This window comes from Magnolia sinica, chromosome 19 (genome assembly GCF_029962835.1).
Source record: "Magnolia sinica isolate HGM2019 chromosome 19, MsV1, whole genome shotgun sequence".
In the NCBI taxonomy this organism is placed as follows: domain Eukaryota; kingdom Viridiplantae; phylum Streptophyta; class Magnoliopsida; order Magnoliales; family Magnoliaceae; genus Magnolia; species Magnolia sinica.
This window is the reverse complement of record NC_080591.1, coordinates 28,407,906-28,420,955: the sequence shown is the minus strand read 5'-3', so window position 1 is coordinate 28,420,955 and position 13,050 is coordinate 28,407,906. Positions and strand designations below refer to the sequence as shown.

Here is a 13,050-nt window from a genome sequence, read left to right as displayed (position 1 = left end):
GGAGAAGGTACTTCCGCTCGAAGGTGAATGAGAGGGGGGGCAAGTAGTAGCAGTCAGCCCGTTGAAGAGATTGAGGAGATAGAAGAAGGAAATGATGATAAGTTGAAGATCCATTATTGGATGTTGATGAAGTATTAGTACATACAGATGATGAAAAAACAGAAGAAGAGGAAGTATATGTGGAAGAAGGAGATAACTCTAATGATGACGGCGACGATGACGATGGTGGTGATCAAATGTCACAATGGCAAATAGATCAATGCATATAGCATTTAGTATTATTTAGTTAGTGATTTAGTATATGATTTGTAATTTATAAATTAGATTTTCATTTTCTACAATCAATAATAAATAAATAGCTTCTTCAATCTTCATTTTGTTGTTAATGTTAGTTTACTTATTATTTCTTAGTACTTAGTTATTTAGTGTTAATTGTTATCTATATTATTAAATGTTGATGACTTGTTGTCTTAATTCATTGTTTAATTAATTTTATTTCACTCAAATGTATTTTAAATATGTAAAATTAGTTATCTATTAACTTAGGAAGTTCCCCCTACTTTCTTATATTTTTTTTACATTTTTTTCTAATTTTTTCCCATTTCTTTTATTTTTTTAATTTTTTGAAAAAAAAAATATGCGACTACATATGTGATTTGACAACATTGCTTGGCGCATGTGCATGGATAATTAGGCCATCAATAAAATCATAGTCAAGTATCGGTTTTCCATACCACACCTTGATAATATGTTGGACATGATGGCCACTCGCCACGATCTTCTCAAAGATAGACCTCAAGAGTGGGTATCATCAACAACGTATTGGGCCAGGAGACGAATAGAAGACCGCCTTCAAAACAAAGGATGGTTTATACGAGGGGTTAGTCATGCCTTTTGGTTTAACTAATGCCCCGAGTACGTTTATGAGAATAATGGCCCAAGTGTTAAGGCCCTTTTATCGGTAAGTTCCTTTATGGTGTACTTTGATGGCATTCTTATTTATAGTATCACTAAGGAACAACATCTCCACCACTTGAAGCAAGTTTGTGGGATCTTTAGGACAGAGAAATTGCATGCGAACCTAAAGAAGTACTCCTTCATGTCTTATAAAGTTATCTTCTTAAGGTTCGTTATTTCAAGAGGGCACGTCAACAAATCCCGAGAAAGTCAAGGCCATAGTAGATTGACCTTGACCTGAACTACAAAACATCCACAAGGTGCAAAGCTTTCACGGCTTAGCGATCTTTTATAGGTGGTTCATTAAAGGATTTAGTTCCATTACGGCTCCCATCACAAAGTGCATAAAAAAGGGGAGTTCAAGTGGACTAAAGCAGCCTCCAAAACCTTTAAAGAGATTAAGGGCAAGATGGTCAAGGCTCATGTCATGCATCTTCCTGAGTTTTCTAAAGTCTTTGAGGTGGCATGTAATACCTCTTGAGTAGGTATAGGTGGAGTGCTTAGTCAAGAAGGGCACCTCGTTGCTTATTTTAGTGAGAAGTTGAATACGGCAAAGCAGCAGTATTCCACTTATGACAAGGAGTTCTACGTGGTAGTTCAGTCTTTATGACATTGGCGACATTATTTGCTACCACTAGAATTTATCCTGTTTTCAGACCACGAGGCTTTGCGATACCTTAACTCCTAGAAGAAGTTAAACCCAAGGCATGCCAAGTAGGTTGAATTCCTCTAAGAGTATACTTTTGTTCTAAAACACAAAGCCAAGGTCGAGAACAAACCTGCGGATCCCCTTAGTCGTAGAGTGACGTTACTTCAGTCCATGCGTGTAGAAGTCACTCGATTTGAGCATTTGAAAGAAGAGTATTCTCTTTGCGACTTTGGAAAAGTATATGCGTCACTATTAGATGGCCAGTCGAGGACTGACCAGGGGTTTGTCATTATTGATGGGTATTTATTTAGAAGAGACAGACTCTGCATTCCTCATACTTCCCTCCGAGACGTTCTAATTTGGAAGCTTTATGTCAGAGGGGTCATTGGTCATTTTGGTTGAGACAAGACCATTGCCCTAGCCGAGGATAGATTTTATTGGCCAAGTCTCAAGCGAAATATAGCCAAAATTATTGGGCAATGTAAGATTTGTCAGCTGACAAAGCAGAAATGGCAGAACATGGGTTTATATATGCCTTTGCCAGTGTCACATACTCCGTGGCAAGACATTAGCATGGATTCATGCTTGGGCTTCACAAGATGATTAAAAAGCACGATTCCATCTTTTTTGTGGCGAACAGTTTCTCGAAAATGACCCATTTCATCCCGTGCTTCAAGACACCTGATGCCTCCAACATCGCAAAGCTTTTCTTTGCAGAGGTAGCTTGTCTAAATGGTTTGCAAAAGACCATTGTGTCTAATGAAGACGTTAGGTTCATAAGCTATTTTTGGAAGACACTTTGACATATGGTGGGTACGAGACTTCATTTCTCATCGGCGTACCATCCGTAGACAGACAGTCAAACAAAGGTGGTTAATAGGAGTCTAGGAAATTTGTTATGGTGTCTTGTGGGTGGCCATATCAGGACCTAGGATGCAATCCTTCCAGTCGTCAAGTTTGCATATAACTCGTCGGTTAATAGGTTCACAGGTATGAGTCCATTCGAGGTAGTGCATGGTTACAAACCTAGGAAGCCTATAAATCCCATCCCCATGTCAGTGTCTCATAGGCCATCAGAGTCCGCAGAACACAACATATTCATGATCTGCATGCTGAAATTAGAAAACAAATTAATGTAAGTAATGAAAAGTATAAGATATCTGCTAACTCACACCACAGATTTAAGGAATTCCAAATAGGAAACTGATAGTTCGTAAAGGCCAAAACGGTTTCCGCAAGGAGGTGTTAAGAAATTACAAGCCCATAGTGCAGGACCCTATAAAATATTAAAACGATTAGGTCCTAATACGTATGTTGTGGATCTACCACCTTCTAAGGAGATTAGTTCTACATTTAATGTGAATGATTGTGCCTTGTCCTAACCCTCACATTGACCCTAGAGGTGATTCTCCCTGTTCTCCCCATTCTCTCCATGACCCATGGCATGTATCTGACCTATCTTCACAACCTTTACCTCCCTTACCATCCATACCTGTGAGAAAAGAGGAAATAGAGACCATTTTGGATGAGCAAGTGGTTTCCACTAGACATGGAGGATACCAAAAGTATCTCGTGGGGTGGAAAAACAGGCCAGAGACAGACAATACATGGATCACAGAGACAAAGCTTCAACGTTTAAACTCAGATCTCCTCGATTATTGCCGTTGCTTCATTTTGTCAGACGCAAACGCTTCTCAGCCGATGGGAGTTTATGAGGACATCTGAGCCAATAAGGTATACCAGAGGAGGAGAGCCCTTGCGGCTTCATTGTGGCTAGGTGATTTTCATGTGGAACCCACAAGCGGGCCCAGATCGAGTTTCTAGCGATCAGAAAAGCCCCCACATGCATGTACGTGCATCTTCGAAGGCCCCACACTGGGAAGATGCATGTGGGTTGCTTAGTTAGGAGATTTGGACCGTTGGATCGCAACGACACAATGATCGGACTGTTGGATCGCATGGACAGTTTGATTGAAATGTTGATTGTGGGTCATCGCCATCATTGGACATAATCGAATATTACGTACTTTAGGACTTCATTTTTCAGCTTAGATTAGGGGTTATTTCAATTTATTTCATATTTGGTATGCTTATTTTATGTTTAGAGAGGTTGGGGACATGAAATAAATAAATTTAAAAAAAAAAAAAACTGAAATGGGAAAATTGTAATTTGGCAACTCGAAAGCCTATTTAAGGCTTGGACATCTAGCCATTAGGCGTTTATATATATATATATATATATATATATATATATATACACACTTTGTGAAAAAGAAAAGAGTTCTTCTCTCTTTCCCATGTGTTATTCATGGAAAATATCTTGTCATTAGAGATCTCTTTATGTGATTCCAAGGTGGTGTGAAGCCACAAGCTATCCTTTTATGTCTTTTTCTTCGACAACGAGGTATTTACCCTCTTCTCTTTTCTTCTCTTAGCTTCTTCTTCTTCTTATCTCATCACATACCCAACCCACCAACCCCAACCCTAACCCATCTCACAACCCTAACTCTCTCCAACCCAAACCCACCTTAGGCTTGACCGTACGGTCAACCTAGATCGTACGGACCAGTCTATACAGCCATCCCTCCCCTTCCCTTTTTGTAATTCTTCCTTCCCCTTCTCCCCTCATCTAATTCTTCTTGTGGAAACCCTAATTCCCCAATTGAGCCCTAAGTCCTAAATTGATCAAATTTACATTTAATTGGCACTAATACCCGATGTTAAGATGGTTGTCCTAACTACCATAGGTCCTTTTGAACTTTATTTTATAGTTTTGGACTGCGGAATTGTCCTCGGGACCCGAATTTGAGCATAGTTACTGTTTAGGATTACTTTGATTTGTGAGTGAATTGCTTTCATTTTATACTTCAATTGTTTACATAATTAGTTGGCTAAGTTCAGCAACTCATCATAGTAGATCTCAAGTCCTGCATCAGTAACCCTAATTACATCTCTAAATTAGCCTCATATTTTCAATCAGGCCGCCTTCATATCCTCAATCACATGAATTAAATCTTCAAATCAACCCCATATCTTCCTAAAATAGTAAAATGCAATCCTTGATTTATGGCCCCAAATCTATAAATAAACAGTCAAAATATCAACACATGTTGGGCCCTTTGGCGGGCTATGGGCCAACGTCTTGTTGGCCCTTACAATGGGCCTAAGTAGGTTGGGCCCTAAAATGGACCTAGATGGCCTAAGTGGGTCGTGGACGTGCATCAATAAGGGATGATGAATATATATTCTAAGGGACAGGTCATCCCTTCCATCCCCACACCCCGATGCGGTTCAAAGAACAGCATGCTTTTAAGCACAAATCAAAGCAAGGGCAGAGTCGAGCTCTAACCATCAAGTTAGACAAGATATGCATTTATGAAAATCAAATTTGAGACAACTTAATCCTGCCCAAATTTGTACCAATCTTTCAGGCTTCATTTTGGTTAATAGAAGTCCTCTGAAGAGTGGGTGTTAGGTGCAAAGAAAGGAGAATGCGGAAGAAAAAGATATTTTATGACCCCCAAATGTCCCTAGATTTCAACATTTTGAAGTGGGAAACCATGACTAGAAGATTCAAGACACTATTGGCTTGATCAACTTCCCCAAAGATTAACCACCCCAACTCACTCCTGTGTTCTAATCTCTCAATCAACGGACATCAAACTCACCATCAAGGTATTCAAAATTGGTTACGTAACGGTAACGGTCATAACCGTTACGCATTACGGGGTCGAAACGGCCGTTACAGAAAAACGGGCCTTAACGGCCCTGTAACGGTCCAGAAAAGTTATTTTTTAAAATAAAAAACGGCCGTAACGGCCATTACAGCCCGTATCATAATGGTAACAGTGGTGGCCGTTACGGCCACCATTACCGTTTTGGAATACCTTGCTCACCACGGACTCAAACACCTAACTCCTGAGCTCCCACTCATCAACACTTGTTCGGCACTAGGTCTGAAAAACCAGGAAAATTGACCATTTTTAACCCAATGGCAATGCATAATAACTGGTTAAATGCTAAAACCACTTCTCTTAGTTTAATATTTTAACCAAGAAACGGGACCTTTTCGGGTTAAAATGTTAACCAAGTTACAAACTTTTCCACTTCTTTTGCATTTACTAAACATGGTTAATTTTTGGATAACTGGTCAAAATCTTAACTTAAACCCATTATTCTTGTATCCAAATAGGTGCATATTGTTCTAGATGCATAGTATTTATGTATCTTTATTTCTGTAACATCCACAGAGAAATATGTTTTTACACATGTAAGAATTTCCAACATGTTGCTTACGTGTTAATTTATATAGACATATTCTACAACCTTTTTGTTCATGTCGGAATTGTGAAGTAGGCTTTTGAAAAGCCCAATAAAATACTGGCAGTTCTTTTTTTAAAACTTTTTCTTGTTTTTCTTTTTTTCTTTTTCTTTTTCTTTTTTTTTTGGTTTGTTTCACTTACCTGTACTGCTGTACATGGTTTTAGAAATGAGTTTTTTATCATGTGTTGAACAAACCAACAAGCATCGCTTATTCCAATGAACTGTATCAATTTGAAACAACACATGAAAAAAAAAATTACTATCTTTCCCAACAGTAAGAAGGAACTAAAGAATATAGAACCTTTACTCAATAATTACACTAACACCAAAAAAGACATGCATCTGATTGCAATCGCCAATAACAAAACTTGGTCACCAAGTCACATCATGCTGATCAATAAGCATGCAAATATATCAAAACAAAAACAGAGCAAAGTGATCTTTCATTTGAAAAGACTAGTGAACCAAGCATTCATCCATACCGTATGTCCCAAAATCTTAGTCCTTCATGTCCAGCAGTCACTATTACATTTGCACTCTCTGCATCTCTGCACATCATATACTTGCATTTCAGACAAATCAATCCAAAAAAAAAAAAACACAAAAGATAGAAATACAAGATCGTCTACTTCTTCTTAGCCTTAACCCAGTGAATTGGGGTTGGCTACATGAATATTGTTCTAACATTCCACTCTATCAACACCGATAATTTCAGTTGGACCATAAGTCATCAAGTCCAATTTTTTTAAAGAAATTAACTGAAATAGCATCTCGTGTGGCTGAATGAGTGTTACGCTTTCTTTTTGCTGGTGTTGTATTTCAGCAGCATATAGTTTTTCAATGACGTGTTATGCAAGATCCAGAAAAATTAGAAAAGAAAATAACTGAAATAGCATATCATGTGGCCTGCTGAATGAGTGCTATGCTTTCTTTTTGCAGGTGTTGCATTTCTTCAGCAGCAGGTAGTTTTTCAATGAAATATTATACAATGTCCAGGCAGAATGTTTGTACAGTACAGTTTCAGTTTCAATTTCAGTTTGTACAAGTAGAGCCCTTCGTTAAGTGACCAGAACCATTGATATTATGGGCTCCACTGTGGATTGCCCATGCAACAAAATCTCAGAGACAGGAAAATCCTAACCCTTGGATTGGTCACCAACAAACAGACAGCTAAGAGAGAAAAATACAACAATGATCCACACTCAACTGAAAATAATATCGAATATTTGATGATTAGTTTCTTCCAGTCTCACAAAAATTTTGATGTGTGGGCCATCGATAGTAAGGCCCATCATATTGAGAATTTGGATAACTAAATCATGGTGCCCATTGAACAAACAGAAAAATAGAGTGGTGCTCTACAAAGGTTTGGCTTGAGAATTGTATAACACCCTCTTGTTAGTAATCTTCATGGGTTCATCCTATTAATCAGAATCATTCATCAGCACATCATCACCATCATCATAGCCTTGTCCCTGCTGCTTGGTATCAGATTTACATCTTGTTTCAACAATTGCAGGATTGGAAACATAAATCACACCCAGGATGATGTCCTAGATAAACCTACAAAGAAACCCAAACTGGCACCAAAATATAGCAAGGGAGAACAGGTGAGGAGCAAATACTTGAGAATCAGATAGGTCCCTAGGGTTTAAGAACATCCCGATTCCCAACAACAAACAGGGACATCCCAATTCCCAACAACAAACAGGGACCTTAATAATCTCACCCTCTGACCAAGTAAAACAGACAGCTCTGGATCCTGTCATGACCAAAATAAAAAAATAAAAATTGTCAACGAGAACTGTCGACATGCAAGTTTTCAAAAGCTCAAATCGTCTTGTAAAGCTGTAGAAAACACAACTTCCATGCTTGAAATTAGTTTATCATGAAAATATTAGCCAGTAATTTAACATAAGAGAAACATCTAAGGACATTTTTGTGTACTAGAAGATGATATGACAGTAAATTGAACTGGGCAGGAGGGGGATAGCAAGGAATACTGCTTCAAAATCAATAATAAAGCACCACTTAACTTTCATCTGGTGCCCATGCAAGAGCTCTTATAGGAACTGTATCAGCAGTGAAGCGAAGCAAAGGCCTTGTATCTGCAAATACACAGCTGCAAATGAAGCTCAACTTTTCAACTCAATTGTATATTGAAGAAAGAACAGGCTCCTATAGTGCAGATTATTAGCATATAAGCTAAAATTATTAATAAAAATAACAACTTGCCATGCCTTTTTTCCTTCTAGCTATGCAATGAAAAGATACAATAAACTGCTATGGTTTTAAGAGTATGTTTGGACACAGGGAGACCAGGGGAAGAAAACAAAAAGTAATAATAATCCAATGATTATTTCCACAAGCACTACTGAAACTTGAATACCATTTTTAATATCTTGTTTGAATAACAAGAAAATCTCCTATTTGTTAGACAACAGTCACCTCATGTCTTGTGCTATAGAATCCTCGGGAAAAGGCTAATGATTGTTTTATGGAATCCATTCTTTACTTCGTTATCCAAATAATGCAAAAGTCACATTAATGGAAAAGGTACCTGTTCCATTTCCTCAAATTTCCATGGTCTTCCTCATATCCAATCATGAAATGTAAGCAGTGCTGGTTCAACACTACTTTTGAGAGAACCATATTGAATCATAAGGAATTACTGATGTGTCATGATGGGAATTGTCCTGACACACCTCGTACAGCAAGTAGAGCCTATTGATCAAGGCTCCAGACCGTAGCTCTGATGTGGCCCCACAGAGGATGAGGAATGGCAAAAAAGTATTCCAGATGTAAAGATCATAGAAATTCAATATTTGACCTTTTTTTCCAAAGTTTAACTTATGTCTTCACCATCTATTTGTGATCCACTAACCAAATATCAGGATTTCCAATCTGGGAAACTTTTCAGCATCCCCCGTTCATGGTGTGGGGCTCATCAGATCAGCGGCCTCAAGCATCGCACTCTGGACTCCACCTGTATGAAACTGAGTCATCAGGACACTTTCACATCCCAATACATCAGAACCCAATAATTTCTCTTGAATTGTGATAGAAACGAATAACAAGATGAGCATATTACTGAACAATATAATGTCAATACCTTGGGAGGAATCCCTTGCTGAGAACTTCAAAACAGAAACCTGAATTTATGGAAAATTTATTAGTTGTCATCAATCCAAGATTACAAATTAATCATTATAGAGTAATAGAATACAAATTTTCCTTAGGGTCTGTTTGGATTGATGGAAAGCATGGGAAAGGAAATAGTGTTTACCATGAAACTCACTTTCCGTTGTTTTTTAGGCTTTCTTTGTGAGAAATTGTGGGAAACACCATTTCCCACATTCTATCTTTGTTGGAAAATAAATTTATTTATTTTCCCACCTCCACCTCTAAGAAATGCATTTTCCCCCGTGAAAGGAAAATAGGTTTCTCAAGGGTTAAAGCCCAAATGTACCCCTATACATGTTCAATCACCTCACATGTGATGTGCCAGATGTGCCCAATAAGACACTGTCCATCTTCAATCATGCCCCACACGTGCCACTAGGCCACATGTGCCACCACCCATCTTATCTTGTGCCCCACGTATAAAGAAGCCCCAATGTGCTAATCTGCCAAATGTGTCACCATCCATCTTTTCTTGCACCCCATATGCGCTATTGTGCCACATATACCACTATTCATCTTACTTGTGCCCCACATATGCAAAGCACCCCACATGCACCAATGTGCCACATGTGTCATCGTCCATCTTCAATCCTCCAAATATGGCACATGCCGTTGTCCATCTTCAATCCTCCAAATATGGCATATGCCAATGTGCACGAGTGTCGTCATCTAGCTTTAGTGCCCAAATGTCAAATGTGCCAACACATCTTGGACCACATATGCCACCGTACAACTTCAAGCATCTCACATGCACCACGCGTGCCACAACTTAGCTTAAAGTGCCCACGTATACCGTGTATAGCGCATGTGCCATTGTTCATCTCTAAACATCCCACATGTGCCATATGTGCTAATCTAGCACATGCTAGTAACTACTTAAAAAAAAATTCAAGAAAATTTTTTGTTTTGCCAAATAACAAACTTGAAAATAGATTCTAAATTTCTACGAAAATCTTGTTGAAAACCAAACAAGGAAAACAATATTTCCTTTCCCACAGTTTCCTGGAAAGGTTTCCCAAGAACCACTATTTCCTTTCTCATGCTTTTCATAAATCCAAACAGGCCCTAAGGATTCATAAGAAAGATCAGCACATACTTCTAACATGAAATAAGTAAATAGAGTATGAAGGAAGATGGACAGAGCTCAAGCAACTAAAAGTTTTGATGGAAGCTACTTGCAAGAATCCAATTATAGACATGTAAAAGTGTCTCAAACATGTTGGTGGCAAACTTGAGCAAGATCAGGCTGCCATCAAGCTGGCCCCACAATGTGTGCCCAAGACAAAAACCAGGCCAGTCCACTCTTCTCACATGCGCTGCACATGTATTGAAAAAAGGGGGCAGCAGACCACCTCAGCAGTGGAACCGCATATTTTAGGACAGGATGGGCCAGCTAATGAAGATCCAATCCAAGAACTCACATGCACGTGCCACATTAACACATATGGGTGCTTGCCTTTGCATTCACAAGTACCTTGCAAGTCACATGATGAACGGCCCAGAAACTAAGATAGGTGTACCACATTAACACAAATAGGGAGCTTGCCATTGTGTTTATAGATAGGCACTCGCAAAAAACATTCATTGTAGAAGTTTAAGCATTATTACCGTTCCATCATGGCATCCGACTAGTAATAAATCATGTGGGGCTGAAGTCGACCACTCCACTGTAAGAGGAATGCTGTTTACCAACAAGAGACTTGTTAATCAGTGAAGAATAAAAATGCACAATGGTGGCAAATGCAAAGATAATGAAGACAGCATTGACATTTCATAAAGCTTTTGAAAAAAAAAAAAAAATGCTTCTAACGACATGACCCCCCCCCCCCCCCCCAAAAAAAAAAAGCTACTAGAAATATCATAACTGATTAACAAATGCATCCTGCATTCCTGCCCGCCTAAAAAAAGAAATCAGGACATCCCAATGCATCGTTAGGTATCTCAAGTTCTTGTCCTCAAACAAATCAATCAAGAAATGTTTGTGCTTGTTAATTATCAAAACATTACTAAGTCATTGACGAAGCCAACATGCTATGAAGAAGACTTGTCAATTTATTCAATCTCTTCTCCAACTTTTCCGTGAGTTACTTGAGGAAAGGTGAGTGATTATAAAATGATCTATAAAGCATCCAAATGTTTGTCAAGTTATCCGATCTCTTCTCCGACTTTTCCGTAAGTTCACTTGAGAAAAGGTGAGTGATCATAAAATGATCTATAAAGCATCCAAATGTTTGGTATAAATGAGCCAATTGGTACTCGTCTTTTGTCTTGAGAACAATAAATATAATTTAAACCTCGCATGAAAGGCATCCAAAATAATATCTACCTTTGCCTGTCACCACACTTCATCTTTGAGCATCTGAACACCGGCTCCAGTTTAACAAAGCGAGGATCTGTACCCTGTTTGCAGAAAGAACTATATAATTTCTTGATCATGCTAGGCAAAGGAATCTCCCACCTGAATCCAAAAGATTGCACCATCAGAAATCATTATGAAAGGTCAGCAAGGTGAAACTCGAAAAATATCTAGTTGCAACAAAAACAAAAAAGGAAAAGAGCAACACCTCTATGAAATCACACATTGAAAAAAAAAAGATTCAATATCTTTGAGAAAATAAAGAAACAGTGAATTCAAGGAGTTAAAAACAGAATGGACATTAGAAATACAAGAGGCTGTGTTATTTTTAAGAAATTCTCTACTTCCATACTTACACAAATAGTGCATCTTATGTTTCTACTTCTTCCAATAATGTGTCGCAAAAATAAAAGAACTGAGGACTACACCCACATACCCTAACACAGATGACAATGAGGACTTTCAGATTTGAATTGACGGAAATCACCGTCTAATGTTTCAAGTTACAAGCCAGCAATGTTGTCAAATCGCATCAGCGATCCCAGGCGACCTAGGAGGGCTGTGTGCTTGTGCGATCGCATAATCGCATAAGTGGTCATGCAAACCCCCTAAACAATTTTTATTTTTATTTTCTGATATATATATATATATATATCAATCCTTAAGATGAGGAAATTTGAAAAAAAAAACATATGAAAAAAAAAATGTAAAAAGTTAAAAATACTACTAGTGTAGGGAGGATTTAACTAAAAATTTGTGGGAGTCTCTCATACGAATTTAATCCAAGTAAACTAATAGGACATGTGAAATTAGTTAGCTACAATGACCAACATTTTAGGCTCATGAGGTTCATAGTCACATATTTCTGAAGGAGAATAAATGCCACAGGCCAGCACTATCCATTCCTAAGCAGAAATACTAGACAACCTAAAAGAAACATTTCGAAACTTCATCTATAGTGAATTGAGTCGTCCATCTTAATTTACTCATACCCGCAAATTGCAACGTGTATGACATTTTCTACATAGTTGTAGCAGGATAACTAATCAATTACTGCACCATCTCAGAGTATGATGTAAATTAATGGCATTCCTGAGAGACAGAGAACTAAATAAAAAGCAGCACATAGCAAAGTAAAAAATGGAGCATGAATAGTGATTATACATGTAGATTGGCCACAGAGATTAGCGTCTCATGGAGACAGAGGCTCACCAGCCAATAGCATCTCCAATGACTAATAACACACTTGTAGGCAATCAGAACTGCTTATCTGGAGGGACACCATGTGGAGGCATGACAAAACAAAACTTTCAGCAAGCTACCACAATGGTTTCAGAAACGGATGGGTGTAAACAAAAGTTCCAAAAAAAATAAAAAATGTAACGATCTACATTTGACGGGAAAGACCTATCTGTATAAATATCAAATTGTAAGATTTTAAACCATGTTCAATCCACATGATAGCCCACCAGATCAACAGTTCTCATTGTCCGAGGCATGTGTAACATGTAGATGCTGGAGAAATTCAGCTTCTGTCCCCAAGAGCCTTGAGCCTTCCCATGAGCATCTCCTATACATGAAA

General features: G+C 38.3%; 1 protein-coding gene across 7 annotated transcripts in view; it reads right to left on the bottom strand.

Moving 5' to 3' along the window:
* Positions 1-13,050, bottom strand: part of LOC131234503 (uncharacterized) — a 56,090-nt gene that overhangs the window by 26,227 nt on the left and 16,813 nt on the right. For 5 of the 7 annotated variants that reach the window (XR_009165730.1, XR_009165729.1, XM_058231436.1 and 2 more), the window contains exons 6-11: positions 11,439-11,570; positions 10,721-10,793; positions 9,042-9,081; positions 7,967-8,037; positions 6,412-6,479; positions 5,503-5,562 (exon numbers count right to left, since the gene is read on the bottom strand). Coding sequence is in view for 5 of the 7 variants with exons in the window: in XM_058231436.1 (XP_058087419.1) it covers positions 5,503-5,562; positions 6,412-6,479; positions 7,967-8,037; positions 9,042-9,081; positions 10,721-10,793; positions 11,439-11,570 (444 nt within the window). In the remaining 2 variants the exon portion in view is untranslated. The remainder of the gene's footprint in view (positions 1-5,502; positions 5,563-6,411; positions 6,480-7,966; positions 8,038-9,041; positions 9,082-10,720; positions 10,794-11,438; positions 11,571-13,050) is intronic. The other 2 variants (XM_058231435.1, XM_058231433.1) reach the window with 1 other exon arrangement.